The sequence below is a fragment of the Crocodylus siamensis genome, chromosome 10 (genome assembly GCF_052110815.1).
Source record: "Crocodylus siamensis isolate JL-2025a chromosome 10, ASM5211081v1, whole genome shotgun sequence".
Taxonomy (NCBI): Eukaryota; Metazoa; Chordata; order Crocodylia; family Crocodylidae; genus Crocodylus; species Crocodylus siamensis.
In genome coordinates, this window is record NC_143404.1 from 13682205 (window position 1) to 13694790 (window position 12586).

The window sequence follows — 12586 nt, forward strand, 5'->3', positions numbered from 1 at the left end:
CAGGTCTTGTCTCCTATACTCACACCAGAGTCTGCTTCTGCAAGTATGAGCAAGGTGGTGGTTTATCTGACTGAAATCCCAGGATCAAAAACTGATTTGGGGGCAGCAGTGGTAAGGTACAGAGCCTCCTGTTGCCTGCCCCTCAGGGACTGACGTTTCAAGGACTTTTCTCCATGAAGGAAGCATTTCTTGGGATCCTTTGCCTCCCTTGGGTGTTGCTGCAGGCAGAGAAAAACGAAGGCCAGGAGGCATCCGGACAGCAGAGACCCTATAGGAAGCCATGGTCCTGCTGGCCGTTTCTGCTGAGTTTGGATGCCTTGTTAGGTAGGGCCTCTTTCTTCCCAAGGATAAGGAATGTCCAAGGCCAAAGACCTCATTCCACGTATACCTGAATATCAGATCAGAAAACACCAAACCAGAAAAGAGGTGGATCCTTGGACAGAGATGATGATGCTTCTCCAGACACGTGCGCACAAAGAAAAACAAATCGCATCGAGAAAACAACTCTGAAGAACTGCAGACATCTGGAGCTGTAGCTCATCCCTTGAGACCTGTTAACTCTCAGCCTTAGATCACGAGTGACCATTTTTGGAATTCCTTCTCTGCAGCATACTTGTCACCATTGAGATATAGAGGCAGGAGGAGCAATCAGAAACCAACCAGAAACACCTCCCATCTAAAAACAGAACAGAGTGTGTTATCCTCCTCCAGAGAATTCAGAGAAACCCGGCAAAGGAAAAATGCTCATTTAGACATCACTGCATCAATGCTGTGGTTTCCTAGACCCCAAGGTTTGGGGGAGTGTCAAAATGGGATTCTTGTCAGAAGACTCTGCATACAGGAAAATAGAATCTGCCATAGAAATTACCCTGCTAAAAAAGAAGAAACAACAAATCATCCTGGAGGAAAGCTCACACAACATGAAGCCAGAGGCAATAGAGCTTGTCCAGCTAGGAGAAAGCTGATCAGGGCTAAAAAGATGTGGACGTCTGGGCTGGTAGATGTCAGGAGGGTAATTAGATTAATAGACATTGATAGAAGATGAAATCCTGGATGGAGACTCTAGCTCCCATTATCACTGCAATCTTTTCAGGCAGTAAATGCTATGATGTTACCACAGGAAGCTTATATGTATACCCTAGTCAGGCCTTGCTGTTGAAAAGTTCTTTGGATCACCTATGGAATGGATTGCTCTCCATACTAAAACATGACTTTTAACCCCACCCTCTGCTCACCGGATGTTTGCGGAGGCATTACTAATAACAGCCTGAGCACAGTAGCTTGCATTTCTTTGGCAATACACTTGCCTGAGTCTCATTCCTAAGGACCTTGCAGGAGGCAACATAAAGGATATCCTTCTTACTTGAGACTCATGGATTTATACTGAATGCAAAGAAGAATTCCCTGGCTCCTTTTCTGAGGATGGTAGGTGTCTGTGGTCATGTTAAGATGCATAGGAGGAGAACTCAACTGTTCTCTAACTCCAGGCACTGATTGCTATGGTGCCACAGAATAAAGTTATCTACAAACCTTTATATATAAGAATATGAGAAGTGCCATACTGGGTGGAACCAATGGTTCATCTAGCCCAGTATACTGTCTCCGACAGTGGATGCTATGCAGGAAGAGCATTGAATCGGATACATCTGGAGTGATCTATCCCCCATTTAACACTTTCCCTGGCGTCCACCATTTATTAAGTTAGAGAGGCCAGAACAAACATATCCAACCCTCCTGTTCAATTAATAGATCTGTCATCTGTATGGGTCCTGTGTCCTCTTGTCTCATGCATACTGATTTCTCTTAAGGCCAAGCCATGCATGTAAGAGAAGTCTCTTTATCTCCATCAGAGAATTGAAACAACTCTTGACAAATGATGAATAGAACAAGGAGCAATGGTCTCAAGTTGCAGCAGGGGAAGCTTAGGTTTAGATATCAGGAATAACTTTCTCATGAGGAGGGTAGTAAAGCACTGGAACAGGTTACCCAGGATGGAATCTCCATCCTGGAAGGTTTTTAAGAGCTGACTAGAGAAACCCTTGGCTGAGATGATGTACTTAGGGACAGTCCTGCTCCTGATGTCCCTTCCAACCCTAACTTTCTATGAATCTATGGGAAAAAAAAAAGGTAACGGTTATCTTGAATGATTCTCCACAATCCAGCTCTTCAAACCTAGCTGTAGATCTAGCTTTTCAGGTGGCAGTCATGTACAAGTTACGTTTTCAAGGCTGGAGATTCTCCAAAGCATCAACTCCCAAGAGGGAAGGGCAATCAAACTAATCTTTGGTGGCTTTCAGAATCTCAGTCACATTAGTTAATTATTACAGCTGCTCACTGTGAAGTATTTCTGAGTTCTGGTTAATCTACTGAATGCGAGTGTAGAGATTCCATACATCTTTGGTAGTTTCATAGTTGGATCATGCAGGTCCAAGGAGGTGATACTCCCCCTCTATGCGGCACTGGTCAGGCCGCAGCTGGAGTACTGGACAACATGGAGAGGGTCCGGAGGAGGCCACTCGCATGATCAGGGGGCAGCAGGGCAGGCCCTACGAGGAGAGGCTATGGGACCTGAACCTGTTCAGCCTCCACAAGAGAAGGCCGAGGGGGAATCTAGTGGCCTGTTACAAACTAGTCCGAGGGGACCAGCAGGCACTGGGGGAGTCTCTGTTCCCCCAAGCACTACCAGGAGTGACTAGGAATAATGGTCACGAGCTGGCAGAGGGTAGATTTAGGCTAGGTATCAGGAGGCGCTACTACCCCAGGGTAGGGGCGAGCACCACTTCCCTTGGAAGTTCGTTCCAGATCCTAGCCGCCCTGACAGTGAAATCGCGCCTCCTGATGTCTAGCCTGAATCTACTCTTAGTCAACTTTATGACTGTTGTTCCTTGTTACTCCCAGTAGTGCTTGAGGGAACAGGGACTCTGCCATTGCCTGTTGGTCCCACTTGGCAAGTTTATAGGCGGCCACTAGATCCTCCCTCAGCCTTCTTTTGTGGAGGGTGAACAGGTTCAGGTCCCATAGCCTCTCTTCATAGGGTCTACCCTGCTGCCCCTTGATCACGCAAGTGGCCCTCCTCTGGACCCTCTCGATGCTGTCCACATCCCTCCTGAAGTGCAGTGCCCAGAACTGGATGCAGTACTCCAACTGCAGCCTGACCAGTGTCACACAGAGCGGAACGATCACCTCCTTGGACCTGCTCAAGATGCATCTGTGGATGCATGACAAGGTGCGGTTGGCCTTCCTGACCGTGTCCCCACACTGTCGGCCCATGTTCATCTTGGAATCAATAATGACTCCAAGATCCTTTTCTGCCTCTGCACTGATGAGGAGGGAGTTCCCCAACCTGTAGGTCGTCTGCTGGTTCTTCCTCCACAGTTGCAACATCTTGCACTTGTCCGTATTGAAACCCATCCTATTCTTTTCTGCCCACCTCTGTAACCAATCCATATCTAGTTGTAGCCTGTCCCTCTCTCCTAGTGTGCTCACTTTTCCCCACATCTTACTGTCATCTGCGAACTTGAACAGGGTGCTTTTCACCTCCTTGTCCAAGTCACCAATGAAAACATTGAACAGTGTGGGCCTGAGGACCGAGCCCTGGGGGACCCCACTGTCCACATCTCTCCAGGTTGAAAATGACCTGTCCATCACCACTCTCTGGGTGCAGCCCTCCAGCCAATTTGTGACCCATCTGACTGTGTAGTTGTTGACACCACAGTCACTTAATTTTTTAATGAGGATGAGAGACAGGCCTTCCTAAAGTCCAGAAAGACTACGTCCACCACAACACCTGCATTCAGGGCTTTTGTGACCTGATTGTAGAAGGCCACCAGGTTAGTCTGACAGGACCTGCCTCTAATCAACCCATGTTGATTGCCCATAAGCATAATCTCCCCTGCTCGTCCCTTGCAGATGTGCTCCTGGATAATTTTCTCAAAGAGCTTCCGCAGGACCGAGGTAAGAGTAATGGGCCTATAGCTTGCTGGGTCCTCTTTCCTCCCTTTTTTGAAAATGAGGACCACATTGGCCCTTTTCCAGTCCTCTGGCACCACACCAGAGCACCACGAGTGCTCATAAAGCCATGCCAGGGGTCCTGCAATGACCTCTGCCAATTCCCTCAGTACTCTGGGGTGGATATGATCACATCTAGTCCTCACTGACCCTAGGCCTGGCTGCACCTTCTGTGAGGCCATCTGGGAATCCAGTGCAGGAGATGTCCCTGTCCCTGCTCAGAAAAATGGAAGCAAAGAATCTGCTAAAGAGATTAACTTTGTCATCTGGTGCTACCACCAGATTACCAAGCACATCCTGCATAGGCCCCACATTACTTGGTACCTTCTTTTTTCCCTCTATGTATTTAGAAAAGGACTTCTTGTTATCTTTGATCCGGGTCGCTAGTCCCAGTTCCATCTCTGCCTTAGCCTTCCTAACAGCCCCCCTACAGTCTCAAGCAACAGAGGTATAATCCTCCCTGGTGATGGCCCCTCCCTTCCATTGGGTGTACACCTCCTTTTTGGCTTTGAGACATTCCTGGATGCTTTTGGTGAGCCATGGGGGCTTTTGAGCGCTCTTGCCCCCTTTGAGCCACATGGGGATTGTCACCTTTGGGCTTGGAGGATTGTCTCCTCCCAACTCCCCACCCCTCCGGGACCTCAGTGCCTCCCCAACTAGTCTCCTAGTTGGATCCCACCAAGTTTCACTGAGCCCCACTATGTCTCGGTTTGTGTTAGCTAGCAGGAGGGCAGGTTCCTCCTGCTTGTTCCCTGTACAATGAGCATTAGTGTAGAGGCATTTAAGGCCTCCTGACAGTATATGCGCCTCCCCCCATCCCAGGACTGTCCAGGCCCCTGTCTCTTACCTGGGTATTTCTTGTGCTTGTCGCCTGTCTTGGCTGGGCTGTTCTTGTGGGTGTCTCTTGGATCAGTGTCCTGTGACTCCCCTGGTCCTCTTCCTCCCCTGACGAGCCTAGTTTAAAGCGTGCCAGAGGAGATCAGCCAACCTGAAAGAGAACACACTTACCTTTTGGGGGAGAGGTGAAGCCCATCCCACCTGAGCATGGCTCTTGTTCTGAAGTATGGGTCGTGGTCCAGGAAGCCCGCTGTGAGACACCGTTCCCGAAGCCGCGAGCTGACGTCCCAGATGCAGGTCTCATGGCATCTTCCACATCTGCTCACTGGAAGGCTGACTGCCTCGAAGAACAAACTCTCAAGGCTTAAATGACAATTTTTAGCACTCCCTGCTACAGTATTTGGATGAGAAGAAGCACAACCTAATGTCCCAGACTGGCAGAGATCAGAAAAGCAATAAGAAATAAATTTTCCCACATCTGACCAACTGGCTTTACAAGCTTCCTGCCTTCCATTCTTCCTAGTTCAGTCAAAAGACTTCTGTTTTTTCTGGTGAGCTTCTCACTAGCAGGTAGCATCAGAACATGGCTTCTTGCATGAAATAGGAGGGATCTCTTATGGTCTTTATTTCCAAAGCTGCAATATGTGCAACATAACGGTTTAAAGTACAATAGTGAATTCAAGTTTCCCCTGTTTTCATAGATTTCACAAACATTAGGGCTGGAAGGGACCTTGGGAGATCATCGAGTCCGGCCCCCTGTCCCAAAGGCAGGAACTGGACTGCTGCAGCAGGACTGGTGTTTTTACTAGTCTTGTTCAAACTTGGAGTAGAAGTGAAGGAAGGGTTAATATATCCCCAGTGAACTAGAAACTTGATGCACTTCAGTTTATGAAGTGGTTTGCTGTTTAACCCCTTGCCTTAGTTTACCCTACTATATGAAGTAGGTAATACTTATCTTCCTTCTGGAGGCCACTGTGAAGTTTAACACTTGTAACAGTCTTTGATAACTGCAAGTGGCAGGTTCTAAAGAGGCCGACAGATTTATTAATGGTTTATTAATACTCTATTAATATTAATACTTATTCTTTCTGCTTTGAAATGCTTTCTCTGCAGGCCTGAATTTCTTCCACAGGCATGGAAAGATGCAGCTGGAAAATGAGCTTTTTAAGAGTCACCTTTTTGGCAGATACTGGAAACAAATCAAACCAGCTGATATACCGAGTCAGGAAAAGGTTAATCAAGTCACTCGCCTGCCTCAAGTAGGAAGTGGGCATTTATTTAGACATTTCTCTTCCGTGAGTCACAAAATATTCCCGGCTTGCTCTGCCCTCATTTAATTCTCTTTTCAGTGACCTCTGATTTAGTGTTGCTCAGTGTGTTGGGCAACCTAATAGATGTTCTGATCCTGAATGCCACGGTTGCACTCACATTGACGTTTCCAGTATGGTGCAGTGTGCCTCTGAAGGCAGTCACGATCTCTGTGAGAGTTCGGCTTCATCTGAAATATTTCTCTTTTTTTTTTTTTTTCCCCTGACCACTGCAACCTTTTCCCCCAGAGCCCTGCCATCTGGCAGCTTCATCAATATGCTTCTCAAGAGACTGGGAGGGAAATCGTGTTTTATAAATGTATTTTTATAGACATTTTCCTTTTATGTTGAATAAATTCTTTATTTTTATAGCTCGCCATTCCGGAAAGCCAGAGCCTTGTATGCTTGCAAAGCAGAACACGACTCAGAGCTCTCCTTCAAAGCAGGCACCGTATTCGATAATGGTAAGTCTCAACTTACCCAACAGTGAGTATATAACGTAATACAAAAGTTATAGAACCCACAGATCCCAGTTTAGTATAGCAGTTTAGATCATTTTGTTGCATTTATGAGTTGGGGAGTCTGTCATGACATTGCCGCAGAGGGGAGATACTTAAAAATTACAGAGAAAATGAGGCTTGCAGAGATGTTTTTAAGGATAAGCTTGCTGAATTTCCATAACTTGTGTAAATTGTAGTGCTCAGTATCTTTGAGAAACCGGCTCAAAAGTTGATCCTAAGTAGAGCTTAAATGCGTTGTTGGGAGTCATGGATGCTCAGCATCTTGCAGAAGGTACTTGGGACTCTTCAGAACTGAGTGCTTTGAGAGAAGGGGATTTGTTTCATAGGTATGGTTTAGAGCACGTGCAGAGAGTAATGTTGCAGAGAGTAAGCATCAGGAGAATGATGTTGGAGAAGTTGAGAACCTGCCATCTTGGGGCATTCGTTATAACAGACCATCCATATTGCCTTCGATGAGCACCAGAGGGTTGAGTTTGGCACGGCAAAGAGGAACAAGTTACTGTATATGTCTAGGCTCCATCAGGGGGGTAGAATCAGTTTGTGTAAATGTGAGTGTGGAGATGGGTAGGAGGCAACAGATCCCAAAATCCATTTTTCATAAATGACACTAAAAATGCCATGAAAGATGCACACAGAATTACTTGGACACAAATATTAAGTCCATCACACACCCCTGAATGGGAGGGTCCTTTGTGTCTTAAGTCTGCAGTTCTTCATTGGGACCCAGACTGGAAAAGACTATTTTACGGTACTCAGTAACATCTCTCTGAAAGGGCTATAGTTAGCAGCGAAGTGCAGGTTGCAGACTCAGCTCTTAAGACAGGAAAGTCTGTTGTTTCTTCAACACCAGCTTTGCCCAATTAAGGCAGAATACTGATGATTTCCAAATAAATTCCCTTTCAAAGGTCTTTGTTTAGGACGGGGGTGTCAAGTTCTGGCCAGGGCTGGCCCGTGAAACCACAACCTCTGGCTCCCTGATGCTGGTTCTGGATCTCCAGTTGACCCACATATGACAGGCACTGGACTGACCTCGGGTGCAAGGCTGGGGCATGCATTTCATGTGGCGCCTTCTCTAGGGTCTGTGCTACATGTGGCACCTGTGCAGAGCCAGTCTGGAATACCCTCACCCTGCTTGCTAGATCCAGTGCTCATGAAGACTGCATCACACATGGTGTCTGCCCTAGCCATTCCTGGATGTGCACTGCACACGTTCATTCCAGCCAGCCCAGGGTGCGTAGTGCATGCAGCGGAGGTGCTGGAGCAGTGAGTAGTGTAGTCCTGCACTGACCAGATAGGGCACTGGATCTGCCATGAGGATGAAGGGCTCTGTGGGTTCTCTGCATGTCAGGTCCAGTGTCCACTCTGCTGGTCCAGGACTGCACCATACATGGCACCTGCTCCAGCTGGTACAGGACCTCTACTGCATGCAGTGCTCACCCTGGATCAGCTGGACTGGTGGCGTGCATCCTAGGCTGGCCAGAGCAGACACTGGGGGCACTGGATCCAGTGTGTGGGAGGGAGAAAGGGAGAGTGTGGGCCCGATTTTGGCTTATGGGGCCAGATGAATTTGACATCCCTGGTTTAGGGGGGAATGCTAAAGCTGTGGCTTGGCAGGCATGATGGGAGAAAGCACAGCATTAGATGAAAGGGTCGCAGACCTTTTCAGGTCAGTAGAGATGTGGTTAGGAATGTGGAGTTTGTACCTGGATATTCAGTTTTAGAAAACAACTAAGTGTGGCCACATTTGCCCCAGTGCAGTGATATACCATTGTGAACCAATGAGAACCAAGCTAGTGGGTCTTCTCTCACTCTGAAGACCCATCCTGCTCCTCAGTTGGGTTGTTTTCCTCCTGCAACAGCTGCCAGCTGTTCCTGCTGGTTCCTGGCAATTATAATAGTTCCTGGAAAACATGTGCCCCAGTTCTCCAGATAAAATTACATTGGCTGGTAAAAGGTACTTGCCAGGGTACTGAGTTAAGCACAGTTCTGAATGCTGTACTTTGTGTATGGGTATGTGTATCCAAGTGCACTGCCCCATGTCTGATTTTATTACTTCGTTGCCCCATTCTATTCATTCTTTGGATTTGGGGCTGCATAATTAAACCCCCTTTGTAAGGAGGAAGCTCAAAACAATCAACTTCAGCTACAAAAGGTGCAAAAGCTTGTGAACAGTTGATCAAAGCCCTACTTGGTACTTGCCTCATAGGGTAGTATCCCTGAACAGCTTTCTAAATGAGACGGATTAGCTTCTGAACATTGTACTGGAACCGCTGCAATGGTTCACTTATCAAATGAAAAGGGGAAACAAGTGTTTTATTCTAGGCTGTAATGTGTGTCCTTTTTCTCCTATACATTGGAAGTTGGGGTTGTAACAGAGTGAAATCAGTTAATTTATTGGTCTTGTTATTAAAAAACCTGGGCTTTTCTACACCAAGAAAATAGATGTTTTGTCTAATGGAAGCTTTCAGTATTGTCTTGGATATAACTGCATTGCATGGAAAAGACTTATCTATTTCCCGTAGAGCTTTGTCTTTAATTTAGTGTGTTCTTGTCATTTTGGAAGCAGTTACCATATACATTTTTTCCTAGGAGGATCTGATAAGAAGAGGAAGTAAATTATCTATCAATAAGGGAGATTTCTCTTTCTGGGCATCTCATGGATGTCGTCTTAAATAAACATTCTCTCCTCTCCTCTCTGTGCATTATAGAAAACTGGACTGCTAACTAGGAGCAAGATTGATTGGAGTATACTGTTTGCTAGATAAAAACTGATAAGATTATTCAATAGAGAACTTGTTTAGGGAATTCTGCACATGTAACAGATAATTTTGTAGTAGCTAGAGGGAAGAAATGTAGAAGGGATACAATCTAGTAGACAGTGTCTAAAATTTATTATTGCTTAGAGAATTTATAAAACCTAATATCGATAAAAATGGTTTCTAATTAACAGAAACATTGGAGAAAGATGCATAGTTTGGACTAGCTTTAACTGGTGCTTTGTAGTGCTTGCAGTAAAGCAGTGTATAAGCATCAGCAAATTAATCTAACCTGGAATGCTAGTTCGATCAGTCAGGTAATAAAACAGTAAATAGTGTTATATTCAGGGTGTAAATTTCAGTTTTTGGAGTGGATTCGCCACTTGAGAATCGCATTTGACTTCCATAGAATTTTTGCAGCCTTTCTGCCATTATCATTGTACTTAAATGGGAGAGAGTTTCCAGCTCCATGGGAAGGAAGTCCTGAAGGGTGGAGCTGGGGAGACCTGTTATGGAAGGAGAACCACTAATCTGTATGCACCAGTGACACAAATTAGAAAACATGGCCAATAATTTTATTAAAAGCTGACATTTAAACATGAGTTCTGGAAGTGATGTACCTCTGTGTAGGCACTTAACATAGTTTATAAAGATTTAAGGCCTAATTTCCTTGTCTTCAGCTAGAGTTGTAGGTGTTGAGCACTTCTGAAAATTAGCCCTAATTCCTTACTTTTAAGGACATACCTTTGAAAAAGTCAGCCATAAATTCTGAGTCTCTTTTTAAAGGGAAAGCCCACCAAAATGAAGCAATTAATCTAAAAGCTGTCCTGATTGCTTTTGCCAGCTGCTGTAGTTTTTAAACTGTGGAAAAGTTGTATTCAATTTGTATTCTAATTTCATACCATAGTGGGGACACGCATATGCAGCATATATTCTGATATATTGGACAGGAATTTATCTCAGGAACGTTAGTCTGTTTTTTAAAGAAATTGAAGAAGGGTTTGTGGAGCTCATGTGACTCAATAAAAACCATTTTCTTGAGCCATTTATTGGGATCTGGAATTTTGAAGACTGCACTTAATGCATGCGTGTGCACACACATACGTGTGCATACACACACACACACACACACACACACACACACACACACACTCTCTTCTGCTGAGTGTAACATCTCTAGGTTCAGACCCTGACAGGCCATTCTTGCCATATGTTATACGCTCTCAATCACTGGGTGTTTCTTAGCTGTCTCCTTCAGACAGTTGTGTTGCTGCTGAAAAGTGACACCATTTTCAGTTTTATTCAGCTCAAAAATTGACGCTCTCAGCATGGTGTGGTTAATTGCTCCCCTTTTGGGACTTCTGGCAAGTGCATTTTTTCTCAAGTTGACTACTGGTCTCTGATTAGATAAAAACCTGAATACTGAATGAGAAGGAAAGCCGAGCATGGGGAAAAGAACTGGACTCCAAAAGGGAAAATCTTTAACATAGGACCTGGAGTAGAATAAAATTACAAGTGATCCTTAGAGCTGGTTTATACTCTCTGGCCTTGTGTCATCTTAAGTCATTAGTGCATGCAAACATTTATCTCTAGATGTAACATGGAGCTGGACTCGAGCCATAAAGCTCTAATTCTGATCTGAACACTCCCAAAACGTGAGAATGTTTGAACTTACATTTTAGATCAGTCTTGTCTCTCATGCACATTCATTTTATTCAGACTCCATAATTTCCATACAGAACCTACTAGTAAGCAAAGTGGAGGATGCACACTGTCAGCAAAAGGAGCACCCCCACAAAACTTACTGGCTTGTCTGGTCAGAGTGTCTAGCTGACTTCAGTAGCTAGCCACCTTCTTTTAGATCAGTGGTGGACAACGTTTTAGGCTGCAGGCCAGAATAACTCAGTTTGGGTCAGAGGTGGGTGGGCAGACAGGGAGGTGCTAGGACCCAGCTGCTATGGCTGTTTCTTCCCACAGTCTCACAGGGAAAGCACCACTCCCACTGGTTATCCTCAGAGCAACAACCACCACCAACCCAGCCCCTTGCCCTCCCATGTCCATGGGCTGGATCAAATGGCTCTGTGGGCCAGATCCAGCTCATGGGTCATAGGTTGCTGACTCCTTGTTTTAGATTGTTGTGAACTGACAGCAGCTATCATGGTTGAGCACAGAATAAATAAATATTCCACCTTGAACATCTCTGGGGAAAAAAAATTCTATAAGAGAAAACCTTGTAGACAAACCTAAGCACGTCCCATCCCCAAGTGCTTCACTTTGCTCCTCTCTCAACAATCAGAATATTTTTTTGTTCTGGAAGGCAGAACAAAAAAACAAAAAGGACATGTCTTAGATGGGGATGTGTGGATTGCAAGAACATAGGATATTTTTCTTCTTTTTCTCTTCCATCATGCATCCCAGTAAATACTTTTCTGTATCAGACATCTACTTGAATTGTGTTGTGCATAGGCAGTGGGAGCTATTGGTTGGTACAGAGTTGTCTCGGTTGGCATTTGGAAGGGGTAGTTGGGTGTCAGGGCTTGAAGATTAAGGAGGGAGTTTAGTGTGTAGCTTGAGATTGGTTAAAAGGCATGTGGCTCCAGAGGGAACTGTGCACGTGTGGGGAGAGGGGGGATTTAGAGGTTTGCTGCAGATAAAAAAAAAAAAAATGCTGATGTGGGAAAGTTTGGGGAATAGTGTGGGTGTGAGTGTGCATGGCACTTCTGATGTCCTTATGTAGGCAGGAGTTTTAATTTTTTGTTGGCCCATTTTCCTTCTGGAATTCAACCTAGAAACCATGTCACTGGAAAGATCCTGCAGAAATCTGAGGCCAGGAAATTTGGATAACTCTGAAATGTTGATTTATTGTCATAATCTGATAATTTACTGTGGTCAGAGTTTGGAGTATTTCTCTGCTGCATCGGCATAAAGCTCTTGTTTATGAAATAAGCACTTTGTCTAGACTCTGTTCCATTGCCCATATGTGGAGGGAAAAAATAAAATACTCCAGGCTCCTACCAGAGCTGCTTCATACGTCTCAGCTAGCTGGAATGATACTGCAGGGTTTGGGCTCCTTGCTGGAGATAACGCTAGTATTTTTTTTCTTATGGAGACTAGTTTAGGCCTAGACAAGGAAGTGCGGAGTCACAAGACGGTTGAG

At 45.2% G+C, this 12586-nt stretch overlaps 1 protein-coding gene across 3 annotated transcripts in view; it reads left to right on the forward strand.

Moving 5' to 3' along the window:
* ARHGAP26 (Rho GTPase activating protein 26) overlaps positions 1-12586 on the forward strand; it is a 326765-nt gene that overhangs the window by 300831 nt on the left and 13348 nt on the right. For all 3 annotated transcript variants that reach the window (XR_016438391.1, XM_090020915.1, XM_090020916.1), the window contains one exon: positions 6525-6616. Coding sequence is in view for 2 of the 3 variants with exons in the window: in XM_090020915.1 (XP_089877041.1) it covers positions 6525-6616 (92 nt within the window). In the remaining variant the exon portion in view is untranslated. The remainder of the gene's footprint in view (positions 1-6524; positions 6617-12586) is intronic.